The sequence below is a fragment of the Xenopus tropicalis genome, chromosome 3, assembly GCF_000004195.4.
Source record: "Xenopus tropicalis strain Nigerian chromosome 3, UCB_Xtro_10.0, whole genome shotgun sequence".
NCBI classification, from domain to species: domain Eukaryota; kingdom Metazoa; phylum Chordata; class Amphibia; order Anura; family Pipidae; genus Xenopus; species Xenopus tropicalis.
The window spans coordinates 148,492,234-148,519,806 of record NC_030679.2 but is presented as its reverse complement, the minus strand read 5'-3'; the positions used below and the strand labels follow the sequence as shown (position 1 = coordinate 148,519,806).

Below are 27,573 nucleotides of genomic sequence, written 5' to 3'. Positions count from 1 at the left end.
AACTCACCCAAAAGTCTTCTCTCCAAAGCCATAAAGTGCCAGACATCACCCACTTTGTACAGCTCTTTAATGAATATGTTCTCTATTTCTCTTTAACAGTAAATACACGTACAACTATCGAGCGCCAATGACGGTGTCCTCTGCTAAGGCCGCACCTCAAGCTACTCTACCTCGATACGAATCCAGCAACAGTATTTGTAAATACGGAAAGAACGCTTATGTATAGAACTTCCGAGGCTTGGAAGGGCTTTACCATCGCTGGCTTCTTCCAGGCTCGGCCAATGAGGATATTCCATCCATATTACATCCTATCACGACAGTGCTTCCAACGCCCTTGGCTCATGGTCCACCGGCATTGTCATTCTACGTATTTGTAAATAGTTTTGCACTATTCTGAAAGAAACCAAAAAAACATTCACAGTGAATGGCATTTCTATGACGGGAAACCTTGGGAACGTTGCCGGAGAAGTCCATGGCCTCAATGAGAAGAAAGAAGAGACGGGAGCGGCACAAAGTATCCAAAAAGCTTCCCGCTAGAGATATTTGGACTCTATCAAGGCGTACTTTATCTCACAAAAACATTTTCTGCTCCTTTTTTTTAAACAAACTATCCATTTTCTTCGGCTTCTATGACAGTTGAAGACTTCAGCGAGTAGTTTGAGGCCGTTTGATGCTGTAAAACGTTAATAAAAAAAAAAATAGGAAAAATCTTATTCCGATGTGATTGGTTTTGCAAAATGCTTGACCAGGAAATGATCAAGGGCGCTCTTTGAAATGAGGGAAACATAATTATTTTATGATTCACAACATTTTTTGCATCTTGCCATTTGCTAGCACTTAACAAGAAAAAGTGACGTTAGAGCGAATCTGTATGTATATATGTTTTCCACTTCAGAGAACTTGATTGCTTGTACCAAATGTTCTTGTTTTGCAATAAAATCATTGTATTTTATCTCTTTATTAAACACAATTGAGTACATTTGGGTTTCGAGATTGGGAAGCAATTGTTCAAAGCAGCATGGCATGAACAAAGGACCCAGCGGACTGCCTTATTAAAGGAAAACTATACCCCCAAAATGAATATGTAACCACGCACGTACGTATATATCCCTATATAAGTGACCTATTAAACAATCTTGCCCAACTTTAATATATATATCAGTAAATATTGCCCTTTTTACCCCTTATTGGGGGCAGAACAGCCCTATTGGGTTTATTTCATGGTTAAATGATTCCCTTTTCTCTGTAATAATAAAACAGTACCTGTACTTGATCCCAACTAAGATATAATTACCCCTTATTGGGGGCAGAACAGTCCTATTGGGTTTATTTAATGGTTAAATGATTCCCTTTTCTCTGTAATAATAAAACAGTACCTGTACTTGATCCCAACTAAGATATAATTACCCCTTATTGGGGCAGAACAGCCCTATTGGGTTTATTTCATGGTTAAATGATTCCCTTTTCTCTGTAATAATAAAACAGTACCTGTACTTGATCCCAACTAAGATATAATTACCCCTTATTGGGGCAGAACAGCCCTATTGGGTTTATTTAATGGTTAAATGATTCCCTTTTCTCTGTAATAATAAAACAGTACCTGTACTTGATCCCAACTAAGATATAATTACCCCTTATTGGGGCAGAACAGCCCTATTGGGTTTATTTAATGGTTAAATGATTCCCTTTTCTCTGTAATAATAAAACAGTACCTGTACTTGATCCCAACTAAGATATAATTACCCCTTATTGGGGCAGAACAGCCCTATTGGGTTTATTTAATGGTTAAATGATTCCCTTTTCTCTGTAATAATAAAACAGTACCTGTACTTGATCCCAACTAAGATATAATTACCCCTTATTGGGGCAGAACAGCCCTATTGGGTTTATTTAATGGTTAAATGATTCCCTTTTCTCTGTAATAATAAAACAGTACCTGTACTTGATCCCAACTAAGATATAATTACCCCTTATTGGGGCAGAACAGCCCTATTGGGTTTATTTCATGGTTAAATGATTCCCTTTTCTCTGTAATAATAAAACAGTACCTGTACTTGATCCCAACTAAGATATAATTACCCCTTATTGGGGCAGAACAGCCCTATTGGGTTTATTTCATGGTTAAATGATTCCCTTTTCTCTGTAATAATAAAACAGTACCTGTACTTGATCCCAACTAAGATATAATTACCCCTTATTGGGGCAGAACAGCCCTATTGGGTTTATTTCATGGTTAAATGATTCCCTTTTCTCTGTAATAATAAAACAGTACCTGTACTTGATCCCAACTAAGATATAATTACCCCTTATTGGGGGCAGAACAGCCCTATTGGGTTTATTTAATGGTTAAATGATTCCCTTTTCTCTGTAATAATAAAACAGTACCTGTACTTGATCCCAACTAAGATATAATTACCCCTTATTGGGGGCAGAACAGCCCTATTGGGTTTATTTCATGGTTAAATGATTCCCTTTTCTCTGTAATAATAAAACAGTACCTGTACTTGATCCCAACTAAGATATAATTACCCCTTATTGGGGGCAGAACAGCCCTATCGGGTAAAGCAGAGGGATTTCCCATAACCTATTAGTTCACAATGGAATTAGTGGGAAAGGGGTTCCATTACACTGTGACCCTAATGGAGGGTTAATAAGAACTTTCATGAAGAACAACTGCCAGGAAGACTGACAGAAAGTTTATATAACGTCAGCGTGTGAGAAAAGGGCGGCAAACGCAACTAGCCAATGAGAGACAAGCACGATTCCGACTGTTCCTTGTTACGTTAGATTATAGACAGGAGAATTGGGAGCCACGCCCTACTGGTGCCGCCCACAAATAGAAACCCCCGGCGGTGCCTAGCAACCGTACGTAAACAAGGCAGAATTGAAAGCACCGCAGACATTGGCCGCGCCCAAACGGCAATAGTTCGCCAATGAGCGGGGCCCACGCTTTTACTAGCCCTCCGCTGATTGGCCGGTACGCCCTGGCAGGGATGGAAGCTGCGTGTGGGATAACAGTTGGCAGAGGCTTGATTATGGAACCCGGAAGTGTTGTTCCTTGTACGGACACTTCCGGTTTGAGCGACGGGAGCCGCTGGTATGATTTAGAATGAGCAAAAGTTTGTCAACTGACTGCACACACTAGCGCTTATATCCCCATCGCTGGTATAAACCGTTCTTACTCGGTTTCGGCGTCATTGCGCTCCTATACGGCTGTCCGTACGGAAGTGGTGACGTCACATTCTCGCGAGATGAGAGCTGGCATGTCCGGAACCGTTTCCCTGCCGGAACTGAGTGTCTGGACGGTACCGCAGCGGGCAGGGAGGAACTTGGGAGTGTCCCGCAGGAAGCGGCGCTGTTGGGCGGTATGTAATAGTGAGTATGTACCGCTGTGTGTGTGTGAGAGATACAGCGCTAACCCTCCCCTCCCCCTGGCACTGCAGGTACAGCAGGAATGGATAGGGAGAAACGCCGGCTCAGCGGGGTCCTGTCATCCCTCTCCCTCTTCTGTGTCATCCTGGATCTGCAGCTGGATGGTCAGTACCGCATCCCATAATATCCTCCCAGCATAGGGATTCCCCTGTACTAAGCACAATTCAGCAGGAACAGCCCCTAAGTTTGCCCATAGCCTGTACAGAGAGACACCATAAAACTATGGCACATAGGGATTCCCCTGTACTAAGCACAATTCAGCAGGAACAGCCCCCTAAGTTTGCCCATAGCCTGTACAGAGAGATACCATAAAACTATGGCACATAGGGATTCCCCTGTACTAAGCACAATTCAGCAGGAACAGCCCCCTAAGTTTGCCCATAGCCTGTACAGAGAGATACCATAAAACTATGGCACATAGGGATTCCCCTGTACTAAGCACAATTCAGCAGGAACAGCCCCTAAGTTTGCCCATAGCCTGTACAGAGAGACACCATAAAACTATGGCACATAGGGATTCCCCTGTACTAAGCACAATTCAGCAGGAACAGCCCCCTAAGTTTGCCCATAGCCTGTACAGAGAGATACCATAAAACTATGGCACATAGGGATTCCCCTGTACTAAGCACAATTCAGCAGGAACAGCCCCCTAAGTTTGCTCATAGCCTGTACAGAGAGATACCATAAAACTATGGCACATAGGGATTCCCCTGTACTAAGCACAATTCAGCAGGAACAGCCCCCTAAGTTTGTCCATAGCCTGTACAGAGAGATACCATAAAACTATGGCACATAGGGATTCCCCTGTACTAAGCACAATTCAGCAGGAACAGCCCCCTAAGTTTGCCCATAGCCTGTACAGAGAGATACCATAAAACTATGGCACATAGGGATTCCCCTGTACTAAGCACAATTCAGCAGGAACAGCCCCCTAAGTTTGCTCATAGCCTGTACAGAGAGAGACCATAAAACGATGGCACATAGGGATGCCCCTGTACTAAGCACAATTCAGCAGGAACAGCCCCCTAAGTTTGCTCATAGCCTGTACAGAGAGATACCATAAAACGATGGCACATAGGGATTCCCCTGTACTAAGCACAATTCAGCAGGAACAGCCCCCTAAGTTTGCTCATAGCCTGTACAGAGAGATACCATAAAACTATGGCACATAGGGATTCCCCTGTACTAAGCACAATTCAGCAGGAACAGCCCCCTAAGTTTGCTCATTGCCTGTACAGAGAGATACCATAAAACTATGGCACATAGGGATTCCCCTGTACTAAGCACAATTCAGCAGGAACAGCCCCCTAAGTTTGCTCATAGCCTGTACAGAGAGATACCATAAACTATGGCACATAGGGATTCCCCTGTACTAAGCACAATTCAGCAGGAACAGCCCCCTAAGTTTGCTCATAGTCTGTACAGAGAGATACCATAAAACTATGGCACATAGGGATTCCCCTGTACTAAGCACAATTCAGCAGGAACAGCCCCCTAAGTTTGCCCATAGCCTGTACAGAGAGATACCATAAAACTATGGCACATAGGGATTCCCCTGTACTAAGCACAATTCAGCAGGAACAACCCCCCTAAGTTTGCCCATAGCCTGTGCAGAGAGATACCATAAAACTATGGCACATAGGGATTCCCCTGTACTAAGCACAATTCAGCAGGAACAGCCCCCTAAGTTTGCTCATAGCCTGTACAGAGAGATACCATAAAACTATGGCACATAGGGATTCCCCTGTACTAAGCACAATTCAGCAGGAACAGCCCCCTAAGTTTGCTCATAGCCTGTACAGAGAGATACCATAATACTATACTAATGTGTTTGCTGTTACAGGGTTATTGGCTGCAAACCATGCAGAAATCGAGGGGCACCTGGAGATGGGGCGCAAGCTGTTAGCCGCCGGGCAGCTGGCCGAGGCCCTTTCACACTACCATGCTGCTGTGGGTGAGTGCTCCGGCATTGAGATGGGCGGCCCTTAGAGAGAGAGAGAGAGAGAAAAAGAGATGGATAATGTGACCGCCCAGTTATACAGAGATGTCCCTTTAAAGGGCCAGGTCACCTTTAAGCTAACTTTTAGTATATTAAAGAATGTATAATTCTAAGCAGCTTTTCAGTTGGTCCTTATTATTTACTGTTTTTGAATTATTTGCCGCCTTTTTTGATTCTTTCCAACGGGGGTCACTGACCCCAGCAGCCAAAACACTATTGCTTCCCGAGTCTCCAATTTCATTGTTACTGTTAGGTTTTTTGGTTTTTCGGTGCATCCCTATTTTCTTTATCTCTTATTGAAACCACTCCCTGGTTGCTAGGGCTCAAATTACCTTAGCAACCAGGGAGTGGTTTCAATAAGTTCAACTGCTTAAACTCAACATTGACAAAAAGTCAAATAGTTGAAAAAAAAAAAAGCACAAATAATAAAAAATGAAGACCAATTGCAATTTGTCTTAGATTATTACTTTCTACATCGTTCTAAAAGTTAATTCAAAGGTGAACATCGCCTTTAACTCGGGCAGAGACTTTACATTCACAACTTCCACCCCATTGGCCGGCTGGAAATTGTGGGCGGGTTCATGCAAGTCCTAGGTTGCCCAGTGGCCAAAGCTAGAGGGCGCCGGGGGACAGAGATTGGGCAGGTCTGGGTGGGTCAGGGTCCTACTATTCCTAAATCTGCCCCATATTTTCCTGATAGAAATAAAAAGCGTCGCTATCCCTTTAAAAAATAAATGAAAATGGGTTTTGCCACTTTAAATTAACCCTCTCTTTTCCTGTGCAGATGGAGACCCCAATAATTACCTGACGTATTACAAGCGGGCGGCGGTGTACCTGGCGATGGGCAAGTTCAGATCCGCCCTCCCCGACCTGAGCAGGGCCATCCAGCTGAAGCCGGACTTCCTGGCCGTAAGCACTGTGATTTGGTTCTGAATGGGTTAAACATGGCTAAAGGGGGCGGGGCTTATTCTTATTTCATTGGTGCAATTCTTCCCACTTTATCTTGTTGCCCAGGCGCGGCTCCAGAGGGGCAATATCCTCCTCAAGCAGGGAGATGTGCAGGAGGCCCGGGAAGATTTCCTATCAGTGGTAAGTACCGCCATACTCTTAAAGGGACGGTCATTCCTATATGTATTCATTAAAGGGATCTGTCGCCCAGACGTAAAAACCTGTATAATAAAAGTCCTGTTCATCTTAAACATGAAACCCAAATTCTTTTTTTTATTAAATCATCCATACTTGGTATAAATGCATTTTAAAATCTGATCTGTCAATCATATATCGGTTGCTCCGCCTCTATGCCTTAGAGAGGCGGGGCAGGCAAGATATGATTAACAGATCAGATTATTAATATCAATAACCTTTCATTCAGCACCTCCTAGATGTTGCTTAGATGGCGCATAAACAAGGTTTTGGGGGGATACAAAGCTCCGCCCACAAAATGGCGCCGGCCTGCCGGCTGTGATTTTAAATTCCAAGACTGAAGGAAACAAAATGTAAATAATTTATATAGTGGAAGTGAAGTTTATTTTGCTCTACTAACCTGATAGAAAGGGATTTGGAATTATTTCTTAGGGTGACAGGTTCCCCTTTAAAAGGGGTAGTTAAAGGGGTAGTTCACCTTTAACTTAACTTTTAATATATTGTAGAAATCCGTATTCTGAGACCGTTTGCAATTGGTCTTCATTTTGTATTTTTTGTGGTTTTCCAGTTATTTAGCTTTTTGTTCAGCAGCTGCTCCCATTTTGGAATTTCACTAGCTTATCCGGTTGCTAGGGTCTTCTTTATCTTAGCAATCGAGTTCATCCCAATGAAATTAACGCGGGTGAGATTTCGCCGGTGCAATAACCGTATGTTACTCCAGTTGCAGAGTAGCCCGACCAATGAGGAAGCACAGAACCAGCTGGAGCGCGTGAAGGAAGTGGAGAGCAGTATGGGAGGAGCCTCGGAAGCCTATGAGAGGAGAGATTACTATGGAGCCATCGCACTTCTAGAGAAAGTCATTGAGGTACTGACTGCTGTACTGTCGGGTCCAAAGTCTGTCTCCCTATTGGTCCAGGGCATTGTCTCACACTGTGTCACCCTGCAGGGGGAGGGGCAGACTCACAGCTCCTTCTGTCTGTGTCACCCTGCAGGGGGAGGGGCAGACTCACAGCTCCTTCTGTCTGTGTCACTGTATCACCCTGCAGGGGGAGGGGCAGACTCACGGCTCCTTCTGTCTGTGTCACTGTGTCACCCTGCAGGGGGAGGGGCAGACTCACAGCTCCTTCTGTCTGTGTCACCCTGCAGGGGGGGGGCAGACTCACAGCTCCTTCTGTCTGTGTCACTGTGTCACCCTGCAGGGGGAGGGGCAGACTCACGGCTCCTTCTGTCTGTGTCACTGTGTCACCCTGCAGGGGGAGGGGCAGACTCACGGCTCCTTCTGTCTGTGTCACTGTGTCACCCTGCAGGGGGAGGGGCAGACTCACGGCTCCTTCTGTCTGTGTCACTGTGTCACCCTGCAGGGGGAGGGGCAGACTCACAGCTCCTTCTGTCTGTGTCACCCTGCAGGGGGAGGGGCAGACTCACAGCTCCTTCTGTCTGTGTCACTGTATCACCCTGCAGGGGGAGGGGCAGACTCACGGCTCCTTCTGTCTGTGTCACTGTGTCACCCTGCAGGGGGAGGGGCAGACTCACAGCTCCTTCTGTCTGTGTCACCCTGCAGGGGGGGGGCAGACTCACAGCTCCTTCTGTCTGTGTCACTGTGTCACCCTGCAGGGGGAGGGGCAGACTCACAGCTCCTTCTGTCTGTGTCACTGTGTCACCCTGCAGGGGGAGGGGCAGACTCACAGCTCCTTCTGTCTGTGTCACCCTGCAGGGGGAGGGGCAGACTCACAGCTCCTTCTGTCTGTGTCACTGTATCACCCTGCAGGGGGAGGGGCAGACTCACGGCTCCTTCTGTCTGTGTCACTGTGTCACCCTGCAGGGGGAGGGGCAGACTCACAGCTCCTTCTGTCTGTGTCACCCTGCAGGGGGAGGGGCAGACTCACAGCTCCTTCTGTCTGTGTCACTGTATCACCCTGCAGGGGGAGGGGCAGACTCACGGCTCCTTCTGTCTGTGTCACTGTGTCACCCTGCAGGGGGAGGGGCAGACTCACAGCTCCTTCTGTCTGTGTCACCCTGCAGGGGGGGGGCAGACTCACAGCTCCTTCTGTCTGTGTCACTGTGTCACCCTGCAGGGGGAGGGGCAGACTCACGGCTCCTTCTGTCTGTGTCACTGTGTCACCCTGCAGGGGGAGGGGCAGACTCACGGCTCCTTCTGTCTGTGTCACCCTGCAGGGGGAGGGGCAGACTCACGGCTCCTTCTGTCTGTGTCACTGTGTCACCCTGCGGGGGGAGGGGCAGACTCACAGCTCCTTCTGTCTGTGTCACTGTGTCACCCTGCAGGGGGAGGGGCAGACTCACGGCTCCTTCTGTGTCACTGTGTCACCCTGCAGGGGGAGGGGCAGACTCACGGCTCCTTCTGTGTCACTGTGTCACCCTGCAGGGGGAGGGGCAGACTCACAGCTCCTTCTGTCTGTGTCACTGTGTCACCCTGCAGGGGGAGGGGCAGACTCACAGTTCCTTCTGTCTGTGTCACTGTGTCACCCTGCAGGGGGAGGGGCAGACTCACAGTTCCTTCTGTCTGTGTCACTGTGTCACCCTGCAGGGGGAGGGGCAGACTCACAGCTCCTTCTGTCTGTGTCACTGTGTCACCCTGCAGGGGGAGGGGCAGACTCACAGCTCCTTCTGTCTGTGTCACTGTGCCACCCTGCAGGGGGAGGGGCAGACTCACAGCTCCTTCTGTGTCACTGTGCCACCCTGCAGGGGGAGGGGCAGACTCACAGCTCCTTCTGTGTCACTGTGTCACCCTGCAGGGGGAGGGGCAGACTCACTGCTCCTTCTGTCTGTGTCACCCTGCAGGGGGAGGGGCAGACTCACCGCTCCTTCTGTCTGTGTCACCCTGCAGGGGGAGGGGCAGACTCACAGCTCCTTCTGTCTGTGTCACTGTGCCACCCTGCAGGGGGAGGGGCAGACTCACATCCTGCATATTTTTTTTTATGAGTTTCTTATGTACAGTTTTTGCCGTTACTCTAGTTCTCCCCGTGGGACCCCAGTGCCCGGGAGTTGCGGGCTGAGTGTTACCTCCTAGTGGGAGAGCTGAGCAATGCTGTGCAGGATCTGAAACCTACAACAAAGCTGCGTAATGACAACAGGGCTGCCTTCCTGAAGCTTAGCAAGTTGTACTACAGCATGGGGGAGCATGGAGAGAGTCTGAGGTGAGTGCGCCCAGAGGGGGGTGTCCTGTGTGACTCAATAGTAAGAAATCCAAGTCCGGCTTGGGACTCCTCCAGTTACATGGGAGTAGGAGAAACAATAGGTTAGCTGAAAGCAGTTCTAATGTGTAGCGCTGGCTGAAAGCTCAGACTCAGGCACAATGCACTGAGATGGCTACCTACACTTATTATTTTACCAGCTATCTGGTTGCTAGGGTCTTGTTTATGCTAGCATCCAGGCAGTGGGTATATGAGAGATGGGTATATGAATAGGAGAGGGATTGAATAGAAAGATAAGGAATAGAAAGTAACAATTACAATAAAACTGGAGCCTCACAGAGCAATAGTTTTTTGTTGCCGGGGTAAGTGACCCCCATTTGAAATCTGAAAAGAGGCAGATGAGAAAGGCAAATAATTAAAAAAAACTACCCTGTTGCCCCTAGCCACGTGCGCGAGTGCCTGAAGTTGGACCAGGACGATAAAGACTGCTTCTCCCATTACAAACAAGTCAAGAAACTCTCCAGACAGCTAGACATGGCCGAGGAATTCATCCAGGAGCAGAGGTGAGCTTACATCATGTGACACACACTGGTATGTGGGCGGAGCCTGTGAATGATGGATCACACTGGGGGTGAGTGGCCCCCAACAAGAGGTTGGTGCTTATAGAGAGGAGGGAGGCAGATAAAAAAATGAAGACCAGTTGAAATCTTGCTTCTATAAATGAATGCCGCAGGCATAGAGGCGGGGCATGCAATGTATGATTGACAGCTCAGATTTTTAATTACAATGACTTTAACTTTCCATTCAGCACTTCCTAGATATCACCTAGATGGGAAATGTATAAGATTTTGGGGGGGGGATACAAAGCTCCGCCTTAATAACAGTGTTCACAAAATGGCGCCGGCCTGCCGGCTGTGACTGTAAATTCCAAGACTGAAGGGGAAAGAAAAATAATAACATATATAGTGTCAGTAAAGTTTATTTTGCTCAACTAACCTGATAGAAAGGGATTTGCAATTATTTCATAGGGTGACAGTTCCCCTTAAGTAGTAAGTTGGGTTGAAAAAAGACATACGTCCATCAAGTTCAACCATAATGCCTATATATAACCTGCCTAACTACTAGTTAATGATGAGCTAAAGGCAAGTGTGCAACTATTCCTGTTGGTTGGATGTAATCATGTGACTCTGTTCCTTCTCTCCAGGTACGAAGATGCCATAGAGAAATACGAAGCCTCGATAAAAACGGAACCCCGAGTGGAGGAGTACAGCAGGAGGGCCAAGGAGAGAATCTGCCACTGCTTGTCCAAGGTCTGGCCCCTCCCTGCTTGTTTCACTGCTCAGCGGCCCCAGCCAATCCCACGGGGCGGCACTAGGGGGCGCTCAGCCTCCCCAACGCTAGGGATACAGTCAGTACAGGGAGTACATAGTCCAACTACAGCGCTGCCTGCCAACTGCACTGGCCCCAGGCATAGGGGTACAGGGAACTCAGCTGGGCAGCCCAGAACAATGGGGTACATAGGGGCAAAGGCAGCCCTCATGGGGATTATGCTAGCCAACATGGGGGGCACGTAGGGATTATGGTAGCATGGATTGGGGGGCACGTAGGGATTATGCTAGCATGGATTGGGGGGCACGTAGGGATTATGCTAGCATGGATTGATTGGGGGGCTCGTAGGGATTATGGTAGCATGGATTGATTGGGGGGCACGTAGGGATTATGCTAGCATAGATTGATTGGGGGGCTCGTAGGGATTATGCTAGCATAGATTGATTGGGGGGCTCGTAGGGATTATGCTAGCATAGATTGATTGGGGGGCTCGTAGGGATTATGCTAGCATAGATTGATTGGGGGGCACGTAGGGATTATGCTAGCATAGATTGATTGGGGGGCTCGTAGGGATTATGGTAGCATGGATTGGGGAGCACGTAGGGATTATGGTAGCATGGATTGGGGGGCACGTAGGGATTATGCTATCCTAGATTGGGGGGCACGTAGGGATTATGCTATCCTAGATTGGGGGGCACGTAGGGATTATGGTAGCATGGATTGGGGGGCACGTAGGGATTATGGTAGCATGGATTGGGGGGGCACATAGGGATTATGGTAGCATGGATTGGGGGGCACGTAGGGATTATGCTATCATGGATTAGGGGGGGGGCAAATAGGGACTATTCCAGCCTGGATTGGGGGGCACGTAGGGATTATTCCAGCCTGGATTGGGGGGCACGTAGGGATTATTCCAGCCTGGATTGGGGGGGCACGTAGGGATTATGGTATCATGGATTGGGGGGCACATAGGGATTATGGTAGCATGGATTGGGGGGCACGTAGGGATTATGCTATCATGGATTAGGGGGCACGTAGGGATTATGGTAGCATGGATTGGGGGGCACGTAGGGATTATGCTATCATGGATTAGGGGGCACGTAGGGATTATGGTAGCATGGATTGGGGGGCACATAGGGATTATGGTAGCATGGATTGGGGGGCACGTAGGGATTATGCTATCATGGATTAGGGGGCACGTAGGGATTATGGTATCATGGATTGGGGGGCACATAGGGATTATGGTAGCATGGATTGGGGGGCACGTAGGGATTATGCTATCATGGATTAGGGGGCACGTAGGGATTATGGTAGCATGGATTGGGGGGCACGTAGGGATTATGGTAGCATGGATTGGGGGGCACGTAGGGATTATGCTATCATGGATTAGGGGGGCACATAGGGACTATGCTAGCCTAGATTGGGGGGCACGTAGGGATTATTCCAGCCTAGATTGGGGGGCACGTAGGGATTATTCCAGCCTAGATTGGGGGGCACGTAGGGATTATTCCAGCCTAGATTGGGGGGCACGTAGGGATTATTCCAGCCTAGATTGGGGGGCACGTAGGGATTATTCCAGCCTAGATTGGGGGGCACGTAGGGATTACATTTGTGCTCATCTGAATACAGACTGTACCCCTATACTCACACCCTGCCGGTTCCCCCCCCCCAGAGCCAGCGCACAGAAGAAGCCATATCCGTATGTACAGAGGCGCACGAGAGAGACCCACAGAACCCCCTCATCCTGCGGGACCGGGCCGAGGCCTATATTCTCAACGAGGAATATGAAAAAGGTGCAACAAGAATATCTTCCATCCCTCAACTACATGGGGGGAACAGGCCTCTAACCCTGAGCTACAATAGCTGGCCCTGCTTGCTGTCTGCTTCCTGGTTGCCGGTGTCTGCTGCCCTAGCAACCTAATGAGCTTTCACCTTTTAAGTTAACTTTTAGTAGGTTATAAAATGGTCAATTCTAAGCAACTTTTCAATTGGTCTTCATTATTTTTTTTCTTACAGGTTTTTTAATTATTTCCCTTCTTCTGCCTCTTTGCAGCTTTCAAATGGGGGTCACTGACCCCGGCAGCCAAACCCTATTGCTCTGTGAGGCTCCAGTTTTATTGTTATTGTTACTTTTTATCCCTTATCTTTCTATTCAGCCCCTCCCCTATTCCTATACAAGCCTCTCATCCAAACCACTCCCTGGTTGCTAAGGTAACCTGGACCCTAGCAACCAAATAGCGGCTAAAACTCTTTAAAAAATGAAATAACTAAAAAACGACAAATAATAAAAAATGAAGACCAATTGCAAACTGTCTCAGAATATCACTCTAAATCATATTAAAAGTGAACTCAAAGGTGAAAAGCCCCTCTTCCTATTTCCTCCATCCCACTAACAGACTCACTAATTGGTTCCCTTATGGGCCTGCTGCTATATGGGATGTTTCTATTGGCTGCTCCCGATGCCCACCCAGTCTCCATTCTCATTGACCCCCCCTGCTTTCTCTGTTGTATTTACAGCTGTGGAGGATTTCCAGCAGGCGAAAGAGCTGGACGGAGAGAACGAGGAGATGAAGGAAGGTTTAGAGAGGGCTCAGAAGCTGCTCAAACAGTCCAAGAAGCGAGATTACTACAAAATACTGGGTGTCAAAAGGTACCCACAATGCACTCCTCCCCCCCCCCCCCGGGGACCCCGATTAGATACCAGTCTGCGTGACTAAGTGGCATTGATCATGGGTGGGATTCTTGTGTCTATGCAGGAACGCCAACAAACAGGAAGTGATCAAAGCGTACAGGAAGCTGGCGCAGCAGTGGCACCCCGACAACTTCCAGTCGGAGGAAGAGAAGAAAGAAGCGGAAAAGAAATTTATCGACATCGCAGCGGCCAAAGAAGTGTTAACAGATCCAGGTATGAGAGAAAGAGACTGCGTCCCGGCCCTGTTCATTCCAAAATGGCAGTTTAAAGGGGCAGTTCACTTTTGGTATGTCATAGAAAGGCCTGTTCCTAGCAACTTTTCAATTGGTCTTCATTATTTATATTTGATAGTGTTTGAATTATTTGCCTTCTTCTGACTCTTTGCAGCTTTCAAATGGGGGTCACTGACCCCGGCAGCCAAACCCTATTGCTCTGTGAGGCTCCAGTTTTATTGTTATTGTTACTTTTTATTCCTTATCTTTCTATTCAGCCCTTCTTCTATTCAAATATCAGTCTTTCATTCAAACCACTCCATGGTTACTAAGGTGAATTGGACCCTGTTCATTCCAAAATGGCAGTTTAAAGGGGCAGTTCACTTTTGGTATGTCATAGAAAGGCCTGTTCCTAGCAACTTTTCAATTGGTCTTCATTATTTATATTTGATAGTGTTTGAATTATTTGCCTTCTTCTGACTCTTTGCAGCTTTCAAATGGGGGTCACTGACCCCGGCAGCCAAACCCTATTGCTCTGTGAGGCTCCAGTTTTATTGTTATTGTTACTTTTTATTCCTTATCTTTCTATTCAGCCCTTCTTCTATTCAAATATCAGTCTTTCATTCAAACCACTCCATGGTTACTAAGGTGAATTGGACCCTGTTCATTCCAAAATGGCAGTTTAAAGGGGCAGTTCACTTTTGGTATGTCATAGAAAGGCCTGTTCCTAGCAACTTTTCAATTGGTCTTCATTATTTATATTTGATAGTGTTTGAATTATTTGCCTTCTTCTGACTCTTTGCAGCTTTCAAATGGGGGTCACTGACCCCGGCAGCCAAACCCTATTGCTCTGTGAGGCTCCAGTTTTATTGTTATTGTTACTTTTTATTCCTTATCTTTCTATTCAGCCCTTCTTCTATTCAAATATCAGTCTTTCATTCAAACCACTCCATGGTTACTAAGGTGAATTGGACCCTAGCAACCAGATAACGGCTGAAATTCCAAACGGGAGAGCTGCTGAACAAAAAGTAATATAATTAAAAAAACTACAAGTAATGAAGACCAATTGCAAATTGTCTCAGAATATCACTCTCTGCATCATAGTAAAGTTGACTCAAAGGTGAACAACCCCTGTCTGGTTTCTACGGCCACTTTCCCTAGCAACCAGGCAGTAGGCTGAATAACAGGGAGATAATTAGACGGGCCTGAAAAGAAAAGTCTAGGGATTGGCTGGTCATGTCCTTTAAGCTTGGGGTTGGCATATACTCCCCATACCTGAACGTTGCCCCCTCTGTACACACAAATGCCCAATGGCAGCAAGCCCCGCCCCTTAAATGCACATTACATATTGCTCCTCCCACCCTATTAATAACTCCCATCATTCCCACTCAGAAATGCGGCAGAAGGTGGATGCCGGGGAAGATCCGTTGGACCCAGAAAACCAGCAGGGGTCCGGCCATCACCAGCATTGGCCTTTCGAGTTTAACCCTTTTGGCTCAGGCAATTTTCAATTTAAATTTAACTTTCACTGACCCCCTTGGAACTGCACAATAAGGACAATATGGGGACACAAAGGGCCAGTTCTGTGGCGTGACCCCGAATTTGGGGGAGGAGCCTTTGCACATATCGCCCATCCCCCCCGGTTTCCCGAGCTTTTCCTCCTGGGATTCTGAGAATCGGACTGTTACGGAGGCGGAAACGCTGCAAGCTCGGCGCCCCAAGAATCTCTTGTTTTTGATTCGCTTTCTGGCGAGGGACTAGGAGGTGTTTCTACTGGAATCATACGTGGAACTTGATTGGCTGTGGGCGGCGGTTTTATCAACCGTCAACAAGAAATCATCTTGCAGACTGGGAGTGGCCTGTAAATTATAGAATAAAAGTAAAGATTGGATTTTAAGTTGTCGCTACAAATCAGTATTTGTCTTAGATATGAGCAGGGTGACACAGGGTCTGCCCCTCCCCCTGCAGGGTGACACAGGGTCTGCCCCTCCCCCTGCAGGGTGACACAGGGTCTGCCCCTCCCCCTGCAGGGTGACACAGGGTCTGCCCCTCCCCCTGCAGGGTGACACAGGGTCTGCCCCTCCCCCTGCAGGGTGACATAGACAGAGCTGTGAGTCTGCCCCTCCCTCTGCAGGGTGACACAGACAGAAAGAGCTGTTATGCCCCTCCCCCTACAGGGTGACAGACAGAGCTGTTGTGCCCCTCCCCCTGCAGGGTGACACAGACAGAAAGAGCTGTTATGCCCCTCCCCCTGCAGGGTGACACAGACAGAAAGAGCTGTTATGCCCCTCCCCCTGCAGGGTGACACAGACAGAAGGAGCTGTGAGTCTGCCGCTCCCCCTGCAGGGTGACACAGTGACACAGACAGAAGGAGCTGTGAGTCTGCCCCTCCCCCTGCAGGGTGACACAGTGACACAGACAGAAGGAGCTGTGAGTCGGCCCCTCCCCCTGCAGGGTGACACAGTGACACAGACAGAAGGAGCTGTGAGTCTGCCCCTCCCCCTGCAGGGTGACACAGTGACACAGACAGAAGGAGCTGTGAGTTTGCCCCTCCCCCTGCAGGGTGACACAGTGACACAGACAGAAGGAGCCGTGAGTCTGCCCCTCCCCCTGCAGGGTGACACAGTGACACAGACAGAAGGAGCCGTGAGTCTGCCCCTCCCCCTGCAGGGTGACACAGTGACACAGACAGAAGGAGCCGTGAGTCTGCCCCTCCCCCTGCAGGGTGACACAGTGACACAGACAGAAGGAGCTGTGAGTCTGCCCCTCCCCCTGCAGGGTGACACAGTGACACAGACAGAAGGAGCTGTGAGTCTGCCCCTCCCCCTGCAGGGTGACACAGTGACACAGACAGAAGGAGCTGTGAGTCTGCCCCTCCCCCTGCAGGGTGACACAGTGACACAGAAGGAGCTGTGAGTCTGCCCCTCCCCCTGCAGGGTGACACAGTGACACAGACAGAAGGAGCTGTGAGTCTGCCCCTCCCCTGCAGGGTGACACAGTGACACAGAAGGAGCTGTGAGTCTGCCCCTCCCCCTGCAGGGTGACACAGTGACACAGACAGAAGGAGCTGTGAGTCTGCCCCTCCCCCTGCAGGGTGACACAGTGACACAGACAGAAGGAGCTGTGAGTCTGCCCCTCCCCCTGCAGGGTGACACAGTGACACAGACAGAAGGAGCTGTGAGTCTGCCCCTCCCCCTGCAGGGTGACACAGTGACACAGACAGAAGGAGCCGTGAGTCTGTCCCTCCCCCTGCAGGGTGACACAGTGACACAGACAGAAGGAGCTGTGAGTCTGCCCCTCCCCCTGCAGGGTGACACAGTGACACAGACAGAAGGAGCTGTGAGTCTGCCCTCCCCTGCAGGGTGACACAGTGACACAGACAGAAGGAGCCGTGAGTCTGCCCCTCCCCCTGCAGGGTGACACAGTGACACAGACAGAGCCGTGAGTCTGCCCCTCCCCCTGCAGGGTGACACAGTGACACAGACAGAAGGAGCTGTGAGTCTGCCCCTCCCCCTGCAGGGTGACACAGTGACACAGACAGAAGGAGCCGTGAGTCTGCCCCTCCCCCTGCAGGGTGACACAGTGACACAGACAGAAGGAGCCGTGAGTCTGCCCCTCCCCCTGCAGGGTGACACAGTGACACAGACAGAAGGAGCTGTGAGTCTGCCCCTCCCCCTGCAGGGTGACACAGTGACACAGACAGAAGGAGCTGTGAGTCTGCCCCTCCCCCTGCAGGGTGACACAGTGACACAGACAGAAGGAGCCGTGAGTCTGCCCCTCCCCCTGCAGGGTGACACAGTGACACAGACAGAAGGAGCCGTGAGTCTGCCCCTCCCCCTGCAGGGTGACACAGTGACACAGACAGAGCTGTGAGTCTGCCCCTCCCCCTGCAGGGTGACACAGTGACACAGAAGGAGCTGCGAGTCGGCCCCTCCCCCTGCAGGGTGACACAGTGACACAGACAGAAGGAGCTGTGAGTCTGCCCCTCCCCCTGCAGGGTGACACAGTGACACAGACAGAAGGAGCTGTGAGTCTGCCCCTCCCCCTGCAGGGTGACACAGTGACACAGACAGAAGGAGCTGTGAGTCTGCCCCTCCCCCTGCAGGGTGACACAGAAGGAGCTGCGAGTCGGCCCCTCCCCCTGCAGGGTGACACAGAAGGAGCTGCGAGTCGGCCCCTCCCCCTGCAGGGTGACACAGTGACACAGACAGAAGGAGCTGTGAGTCTGCCCCTCCCCCTGCAGGGTGACACAGTGACACAGACAGAAGGAGCTGCGAGTCGGCCCCTCCCCCTGCAGGGTGACACAGTGACACAGACAGAAGGAGCTGTGAGTCTGCCCCTCCCCCTGCAGGGTGACACAGTGACACAGACAGAAGGAGCTGTGAGTCTGCCCCTCCCCCTGCAGGGTGACACAGTGACACAGACAGAAGGAGCCGTGAGTCTGCCCCTCCCCCTGCAGGGTGACACAGAAGGAGCTGCGAGTCGGCCCCTCCCCCTGCAGGGTGACACAGGGGGGGGGGATACAATAATCAGACAAGTGGTTTCATACAGGAATTCCCAGAGTGGGGTCACAAGCTGCATTTCCTTTTCCCCATCAGATAAAGGCGCTTATTGCCCCACAGAGCGGCGGCCAAACTCCAGGCAGATAAGGAGGGATTTCCTGCTCAGCGCTAACAGTATCCCCATGGGGGCGGGGCACCTATAGCTCCTCCCACAGGATCCCTCCCCTCACAGCACAATATACAGGGCTAGAAACATGGTACAGTGTGACGCACAAAGCGCTGGGCGGAGCCTGTAACGAGTTATTTATAGATCTTATCGACATGTTTTATCTTGGATTATTCCATGTTTATCAAGGACCTGTTTATTGCGCAAGTGGGAGGGGCCTTAGCAGCTTTCCCTCTGTCCCTTGTCCCTAACCCCCCCCCTACCATGTGACACAGGGACCATTACAGAGAGTCATTGGCCAATTTTAGGCCAAAATTCAGTTGGGTTGTAAATATGAAAAAGTTGCTTGAGAGAAATGAAGTGATGGGCAGCAGTGTGAGAGACAGTCAGTGTGAGAGACAGTCAGTGTGAGAGACAGTCAGTGTGAGAGACAGTCAGTGTGAGAGACAGTCAGTGTGAGAGACAGTCAGTGTGAGAGACAGTCAGTGTGAGAGACAGTCAGTGTGAGAGACAGTCAGTGTGAGAGACAGTCAGTGTGAGATGTCTGAGAGACTGCAGGGAGGCACAGGGTGGGAGAGCTAGAGATGGAACATAACCGGGCTGGGAGGGATGGTGGGTAGGTGTGTGAGAGAGGTGAATATAATAGCCATGTCCTTGGATGAGATGGTAGGTAGGTGGGGGGGGTAGGTTAGCCTTACATACAGTGGGAAGAATGTGGCCTTGTGTGGCAGAATTATGCTGAAAGCCTGGGTAGTGGGTGGGAGATTGGGTTTAAGATTAAGATGGGGAAAGTGGCTTGGTGTATGTGGGAGAGACATCTTGGTTGATGGAAGTTGGGTACGGGGGTAAGTAGCTCGGCGGGTAGAGCACTAGTGGGAAGGGGTCCATCAATGTGATGTTGGTAAGTGATACGAGATTAGAAGGGTGGTTTCTTTCACCAAAAATGATGCGAGACAGAGGTGATGGGAGGGGGCAGGTTAGAGAGTAGGTTTCATTGAGAGACAGTGGGAATGGGTGGGTGAGTGTTGAGGGGTAACCTTGGGAAGAGAGGATGGTGAGAAGAAGATAATGAGAGAGAGAGAGGGTGGGAGGGGGCAGGTATAGGACAGACAGTGGGAATGGGTGGGTGAGTGTTGGGGGTAACCTTGGGAAGAGAGGATGGTGAGAAGAAGATAATGAGAGAGAGAGAGGGTGGGAGGGGGCAGGTATAGGGCACTGTGCCAGGCAGTGGGAATGGGTGGGTGAGTGTTGAGGGATAACCTTGGGAAGAGAGGATGGTGAGAAGAAGAAGATGATGAGAGAGAGAGGGTGGGAGGGGCAGGTACGGGACACTGTGCCAGGCAGTGGGAATGGGTGGATGAGTGTTGAGGGGTAACCTTGGGAAGAGAGGATGGTGAGAAGAAGATAATGAGAGAGAGAGAGAGAGAGAGGGTGGGAGGGGGCAGGTATAGGGCTGTCAGTGGGAATGGGTGGGTGAGTGTTGGGGGGTAACCTTGGGAAGAGAGGATGGTGAGAAGAAGATAATGAGAGAGAGAGAGAGGGTGGGAGGGGGCAGGTATAGGGCTGTCAGTGGGAATGGGTGGGTGAGTGTTGGGGGGTAACCTTGGGAAGAGAGGATGGTGAGAAGAAGAAGATGATGAGAGAGAGAGGGTGGGAGGGGGCAGGTATAGGACAGACAGTGGGAATGGGTGGGTGAGTGTTGGGGGGTAACCTTGGGAAGAGAGGATGGTGAGAAGAAGAAGATGATGAGAGAGAGAGGGTGGGAGGGGGCAGGTATAGGGCACTGTGCCAGGCAGTGGGAATGGGTGAGTGAGCGTTGGGGGGTAACCTTGGGAAGAGAGGATGGTGAGAAGAAGATAATGAGAGAGAGAGGGTGGGAGGGGGCAGGTATAGGGCTGTCAGTGGGAATGGGTGGGTGAGTGTTGGGGGGTAACCTTGGGAAGAGAGGATGGTGAGAAGAAGATAATGAGAGAGAGAGAGAGGGTGGGAGGGGGCAGGTATAGGGCTGTCAGTGGGAATGGGTGGGTGAGTGTTGGGGGGTAACCTTGGGAAGAGAGGATGGTGAGAAGAAGAAGATGATGAGAGAGAGAGGGTGGGAGGGGGCAGGTATAGGACAGACAGTGGGAATGGGTGGGTGAGTGTTGGGGGGTAACCTTGGGAAGAGAGGATGGTGAGAAGAAGAAGATGATGAGAGAGAGAGGGTGGGAGGGGGCAGGTATAGGGCACTGTGCCAGGCAGTGGGAATGGGTGAGTGAGCGTTGGGGGGTAACCTTGGGAAGAGAGGATGGTGAGAAGAAGATGGTGGGAGGGGGCAGGTATGGGACAGACAGAGGGTGGGGGCACCCATAGGGTAGTGTCACTGCCAGTTTCACCCCCCCCCCCCCCCCACCTTTCTCTCCCGGTCCCTCTAAGGGACAACCCTCTGTTCCCATCCCCCCCCCCCCCCGCGCCTTATTGATTTGCTCCTGTCACCAGGCTGTCACTGATAACGGGGGTGAACCTTGCCCTCCTTATCACTCAAACAACAGGCAATCGCCGTGCCGGGGCGCCCACAGAGCGGTGCCAAGCCTCCTGCACTCCACTCGCCCGTCCCCGAGAGCCACCATGTGCACCGGCAAATGCGCCCGCTTTTTGGGGCTGTCCCTGCTCCCCATGTCCCTGATCTGCATCATCGCCAACGTCCTCCTCTTCTTCCCTAATGCAAAGGTCGTCAGCACCGACCACATCACCCTCCAAGTCTGGCTGATGGGTGGCATCTTGGGAGGTGGCCTCTTGGTAAGTACCGTCGGCTCTTGGTTATATGGGTGCTCACTGTGGGTGGCAGCTGGGAAACCAAGGTGGTTGGCAGGGAGTGATGGGAACTGGAGATGGAGGGGCCAGTCTGGGTCCTTCAATATCTCAGCAGGTTCTCCAGGGAGAGAAGGTAAGGAATATCATACCCAGCCTACTGGTGTACACAACTCCCAGCATCCTCTGCCATCTTCTTATCTTAAAGCTATAGGTTTCATAGAGGAGAATCGTCATTGGGTCATTTTTGGAGCATTTGTTCTGTTGGAGGCAAGTTCCAAGATTTCTGGAATGTGCCAATGCCCCATGTTCCTCCACATCGTGCCCCTATGGCCCTGCTGTAGCCCTGAGCCAGATGTAGGTGGCACTATTGCCCCCCCCAAGCCTTGCTAATGGGAAATCTAAAGATTAGAGAAGTCAACATTTCTCAAGCTAATTGCCCCTATCAGTCCTAACCATGCTTAATTGCACCACTGATCTGCCCCCAAACCCCCATGTCCAAGACTATTTTTTATAGAAATACATTAGTACTGAGCTGCCATTGTTCCCAGACTGACTACTCCCCTAGCCCTCCTGCAGTGTTATAATCTCCTTACCATTGGTGTAACCATAGAGGAAGAAGGGGGGCCCAGGGAACAGGGGGACCACATGGTCAGATTCCTGTATTGTTCCAGGTCAGCTTCCTGTATTTTGGCCCCTTTCCTTCCACCCCATTGGTCGTGTCCCCCTTGGTAGGGTTTGCTGCTATGTGCCACACCCCTCTGGAAAATTTTTTTTGCAGGGGGGCCAGGCCCAGAGTAGGTCGGATCCAGTAGAACAAGCAGAACCACAGATTGACAAGGCTTTATACCTGGGCACCGTGGGCTTCTATTGGCCCCTGGGTACAGAACTCATGGCACTTGGTCGGAGGGTGCAGTGGGCGGAGCTGTGAGTCTGCCCCTCCTCCTACAGAATGAAGCAGGTTAGGATGAAGATGGCGATGGGACACTGTGGCTCATCCCACTACAGGGTGACAGAAACATGCCGGCTGTACCCTGGGTGCCCCCCTATACCCTGGGTGCCCCCCTATACCCTGGGTGCCCCCCTATACCCTGGGTGCCCCCCTATATCCAATATTCTTTCTCTTCTGTACTGTAGGTGCTGTGTCCGTCCTGCGCTGCAATCCGTGCGGGGGGGAAGGGCTGCTGCGGGGCTGGGTGCTGTGGAAACCGATGCAGGGTATGTAACCCCCCCAGTGCCAGTTATACCTTGTGTAACCCCCTCTACCAGCTGTTCCCAGGGTGACCCCCCCCCTTATGTACTCTGGAACCCCTCTATGTTATCTGTCTGCTCTGTATCCCCCTGTTCTAGCTGGGGGTGCCCCCCTATATCCAATGTGTAACCCCCTGTGCCATCTAGTTCCTCTGTATCCCCAATGCCGGCTGTACCCTGGGTGCCCCCCTATATCCAATGTACTCTGTGTAACCCCCTGTGCCCCTGTATCCCCAATGCCAGCTGTACCCTGGGTGCCCCCCTATATCTAATGTACTCTGTGTAACCCCCTGTGCCCCTGTATCCCCAATGCCGGCTGTACCCTGGGTGCCCCCCTATATCCAATGTACTCTGTGTAACCCCCTGTGCCCCTGTATCCCCAATGCCGGCTGTACCCTGGATGCCCCCCTATATCCAATGTACTCTGTGTAACCCCCTGTGCCCCTGTATCCCCAATGCCAGCTGTACCCTGGGTGCCCCCCTATATCTAATGTACTCTGTGTAACCCCCTGTATCCCCAATGCCGGCTGTACCCTGGGTGCCCCCCTATATCTAATGTACTCTGTGTAACCCCCTGTGCCCCTGTATCCCCAATGCCGGCTGTACCCTGGGTGCCCCCCTATATCCAATGTACTCTGTGTAACCCCCTGTGCCCCTGTATCCCCAATGCCGGCTGTACCCTGGATGCCCCCCTATATCCAATGTACTCTGTGTAACCCCCTGTGCCCCTGTATCCCCAATGCCGGCTGTACCCTGGGTGCCCCCCTATATCTAATGTACTCTGTGTAACCCCCTGTATCCCCAATGCCGGCTGTACCCTGGGTGCCCCCTATATCTAATGTACTCTGTGTAACCCCCTGTGCCCCTGTATCCCCAATGCCGGCTGTACCCTGGGTGCCCCCCTATACCTCTGTGTAAACCCCTGTGCCCCTGTATCCCCAATGCCGGCTGTACCCTGGGTGCCCCCCTATATCCAATGTACTCTGTGTAACCCCCTGTATCCCCAATGCCGGCTGTACCCTGGGTGCCCCCCTATATCTAATGTACTCTGTGTAACCCCCTGTATCCCCAATGCCGGCTGTACCCTGGGTGCCCCCCTATATCTAATGTACTCTGTGTAACCCCCTGTGCCCCTGTATCCCCAATGCCGGCTGTACCCTGGGTGCCCCCCTATATCCAATGTACTCTGTGTAACCCCCTGTGCCCCTGTATCCCCAATGCCGGCTGTACCCTGGATGCCCCCCTATATCCAATGTACTCTGTGTAACCCCCTGTATCCCCAATGCCGGCTGTACCCTGGGTGCCCCCCTATATCTAATGTACTCTGTGTAACCCCCTGTGCCCCTGTATCCCCAATGCCGGCTGTACCCTGGGTGCCCCCCTATACCTCTGTGTAAACCCCTGTGCCCCTGTATCCCCAATGCCGGCTGTACCCTGGGTGCCCCCCTATATCCAATGTACTCTGTGTAACCCCCTGTATCCCCAATGCCGGCTGTACCCTGGGTGCCCCCCTATATCTAATGTACTCTGTGTAACCCCCTGTGCCCCTGTATCCCCAATGCCGGCTGTACCCTGGGTGCCCCCCTATACCTCTGTGTAACCCCCTGCCACCTATGCCACGCAGACCCCTGTGCCGGCTATAGGACACCCCTAATACCGTTCTGTTGGGTTCTGCAGATGCTCCGCTCAGTCTTCTCCTCCATATTTGGGGCGCTGGGGGGGTTCTACTGCCTGGCAGTAGCCGGGACGGGACTGTCGGATGGACCTTTGTGCCTCATGAATGGGAAGTGGAGGTATCATTTCAAGAGCCTAAAGTAAGTCAACTGTCTAATTACCCTACTGACTGACCCCTCCCCGTGTTACTGACTGACCCCTCCCTGTGTTACTGACTGACCCCTCCCCGTGTTACCGACTGACCCCTCCCCGTGTTACCGACTGACCCCTCCCCGTGTTACCGACTGACCCCTCCCCGTGTTACCGACTGACCCCTCCCCGTGTTACCGACTGACCCCTCCCCGTGTTACCGACTGACCCCTCCCCGTGTTACCGACTGACCCCTACCCGCTCTCTATATTACCTACCCGCTCTCTATACTACCTACCCGCTCTCTTTCGTTTGCAGTGAGAGTTACCTGTTCAATAAGACTTCTTGGAATGACTGTGAGGAGCCCAAGAACATTGTCCTGTGGAACATTGTCCTGTTCTCCATGCTCCTTGGGTTCGGTGCCCTGGAGTTTGTCCTCTGTGCCATCCAGATTGTAAACGGACTCATGGGTGTGTTGTGCGGGGACTGCAGGAAGAAGAACAAGGTAACCCAAACCTGTATATTGACCCAAACGTGAGCAGTAACCAAGAACGCTCAGTCCATGTGAGATTAGGCCATACTCCTGTTTATGGAGAGTTCTGAGAGGAGCAATACTTTAGATCAATAAGGCCCCAAACAGTAAGTTTACCTGAGAAAAAAACATTCAGAACTGGTTATGTCTTTCTGTTCCAAACTACACAACTAGGGGCGGGGCAAAAAAGCAGAGGCGGATCATTGGTAGTGCTTCTTGTCCAGAAGTGCCACAGTATCTAAGGCTAGAGATCTGTGGCCAAATTGCTTTATATCTGGACCATCTCATTTATTTTTTTGTAAAGGAATATCCAAGCAAATCTCCTGCAATAACTTTGTACAGCCCCTAGAATCCCAAAATGACCTACCTTTATTACAAGCAGCTGAACTGCAGCTCTTTTACTGACTTCCTTGTCTAGCATGAAGCTCCACCCCCTTTTGCTTTCTGAGCCCTACCCTAGAATCCCAAAATGACCTACCTTTATTACAAGCAGCTGAACTGCAGCTCTTTTACTGACTTCCTTGTCTAGCATGAAGCCCCACCCCCTTTTGCTTTCTGAGCCCTCCTTCTCTCTCTGACTATGAAATCAATCAGGCATGTGCAGTTGGCACCTCTTTGAGGTCTTTATAGTCAGAGAGAGAAGGAGGGCTCAGAAAGCAAAATGGGGCGGAGCTTCAGTCTAGACAAGGAAGTAACTAAAAGAACTGCAGTTCAGCCGCTTGTAATAAACAAATTAAATTGGGATATTTTTGTTTATAAGGAGCACTCTCATTTCATGGCTGTACATATGGAGATGAGATATTTAATCTATTACGTGATCCCTGTATTATTTATTTATAACCATTGATCAGTAGATATTTTATTCCATTTTGCTTTCCTCCCTACAGAATGACGGCTGATTTGTCTACGGGTCCCTCGGCTCTGAGTGCAGCCCCCAGCCCACTGTACAGAGGGGCACCCCCGACACACACCCCTAGAGTGTACACTCCGTGTAACCAAGACTGTCTATGAACTCTCTGTAGGGAACCCACTCATTGTATATTATTTTTCTACAGGGTCCCTCGTTCTTCAATCTATAAAAGCTCCATCTATAATCTGTATTGTAATTATTGAGAAAGTAATTTATGGAAAAGGACCACATGTAATGGTGGCCAGGAGAACCTCAATTGATAATGGTGAGAGATAATTTTAACTAAATAAGTCTGAGATCCAATGCTCACTACAGGTTTGCCAGGTGGTCTACAGACCAGATGAAGGCACTCCATCTATCTACAAGAGCCATATACCTGCCATGGGTCAGGCCAGCTAGAGTAAGGCCCCTGATGGACCCCAAGTTAGGAGGACAATTCCTATTGACCCTTAAGGTTATATAACGCTTATAGCATTTTGTAGTCCATTGTAGCTTCATTGTAGACTCATCTGCAATTGTTGAAGAAGCTTCTAGCCAGAAGTGTGTCCTCCTGTCCAACTGAAGCACTCTTCACGTGTCCATAAGGACCCACAAAACAAAGTTCTACCATAACGAGTCATCTCCTGAAGGCAGGAGTGCTCCTCCAATCTAAAAACATTGTCAAAACATATCCTGAATCCTATTGGACAAGATGAGCCACGTGGGCTGAGAGATAATTCTAACTAAATAAGTCTGAGATCCAGTGCTTACTGCAGGTTTGCCAGGTGGTCTACAGACCAGATGAAGGCATATCATCGATCTACAAGAGCCATATACCTGCCATGGGTCAGATAGGCCAGCTAGAGTAAGGCCCCTGATGGACCCCAAGTTAGGAGGACAATTCCTATTGACCCATAAGGTTATATAACACTTATAGAAGAAGCTTCTAGCCAGAAGTGTGTCCTCCTGTCCAACTGAAACACTCTTCACGTGTCCATAAGGACCCACAAAACAAAGTTCTACCATAACGAGTCATCTCCTGAAGGCAGGAGTGCTCCTCCAATCAAAAAACATTGTCAAAACATATCCTGAATCCTATTGGACAAGATGAGCCACGTGGGCTGAGAGATAATTCTAACTAAATAAGTCTGAGATCCAGTGCTTACTGCAGGTTTGCCAGGTGGTCTACAGACCAGATGAAGGCATACCATCTATCTGCAAGAGCCATATACCTGCCATGGGTCAGATAGGCCAGCTAGAGTAAGGCCCCTGATGGACCCCAAGTTAGGAGGACAATTCCTATTGACCCTTAAGTTTATATAACACTTATAGAAGAAGCTTCTAGCCAGAAGTGCAACTGAAGCACTCTTCATGTGTCCATAAAGACCCAAAAACAAAGTTCTACTGTAGCAAGCCATCTCCTGAAGGCAGGAGTGCTCCTCCAATCTAAAAACATTGTCAAAACATATCTTGAAACCTATTGGACAAGAGCCATGTGGGCCTACAAGTCACTGGACAACGTGCCACCGAGCATTCTCGATAACTTAGCCAATCAATATGCTGCGTGGCCTTTTGGGAGAGCTTGAGGAATAAAGCAAGTTGCATTAATTGAGGTGACAATTGACGGGGTTATATATATTGGTCATCTGGCCACACCAACTTTAATAAATATTTTCACATTCAA

At 50.2% G+C, this 27,573-nt stretch overlaps 3 protein-coding genes across 3 annotated transcripts in view; all 3 read left to right on the top strand.

Annotated features, from left to right (window-relative positions):
- Nucleotides 1-699, top strand: part of cldn15.1 (claudin 15, gene 1) — a 29,783-nt gene extending 29,084 nt beyond the window's left edge. Inside the window, 1 exon segment of the mRNA NM_001102909.1 lies at nucleotides 100-699. Within this exon segment, the coding sequence (NP_001096379.1) occupies nucleotides 100-226 (127 nt within the window). The 3' untranslated portion in view covers nucleotides 227-699.
- Nucleotides 700-3,133: 2,434 nt separating this feature from the next.
- LOC734020 (dnaJ homolog subfamily C member 3 like) lies at nucleotides 3,134-15,856 on the top strand. Its single transcript, XM_002944596.5, has 13 exons — nucleotides 3,134-3,365; nucleotides 3,444-3,536; nucleotides 5,276-5,386; nucleotides 6,216-6,340; nucleotides 6,446-6,520; nucleotides 7,296-7,439; nucleotides 9,548-9,729; nucleotides 10,170-10,289; nucleotides 10,931-11,036; nucleotides 12,728-12,848; nucleotides 13,573-13,705; nucleotides 13,812-13,960; nucleotides 15,352-15,856. The coding sequence occupies exons 2-13, from the start codon at nucleotides 3,455-3,457 to the stop codon at nucleotides 15,489-15,491; spliced, it is 1,488 nt and encodes a 495-aa protein (XP_002944642.2). The 5' UTR covers nucleotides 3,134-3,365; nucleotides 3,444-3,454; the 3' UTR covers nucleotides 15,492-15,856.
- A 5,238-nt stretch (nucleotides 15,857-21,094) lies between these two features.
- Nucleotides 21,095-27,573, top strand: tm4sf5 (transmembrane 4 L six family member 5). Its single transcript, XM_002940666.5, has 5 exons — nucleotides 21,095-21,402; nucleotides 22,552-22,632; nucleotides 24,343-24,479; nucleotides 24,787-24,973; nucleotides 25,888-27,573. The coding sequence occupies exons 1-5, from the start codon at nucleotides 21,232-21,234 to the stop codon at nucleotides 25,897-25,899; spliced, it is 588 nt and encodes a 195-aa protein (XP_002940712.1). The 5' UTR covers nucleotides 21,095-21,231; the 3' UTR covers nucleotides 25,900-27,573.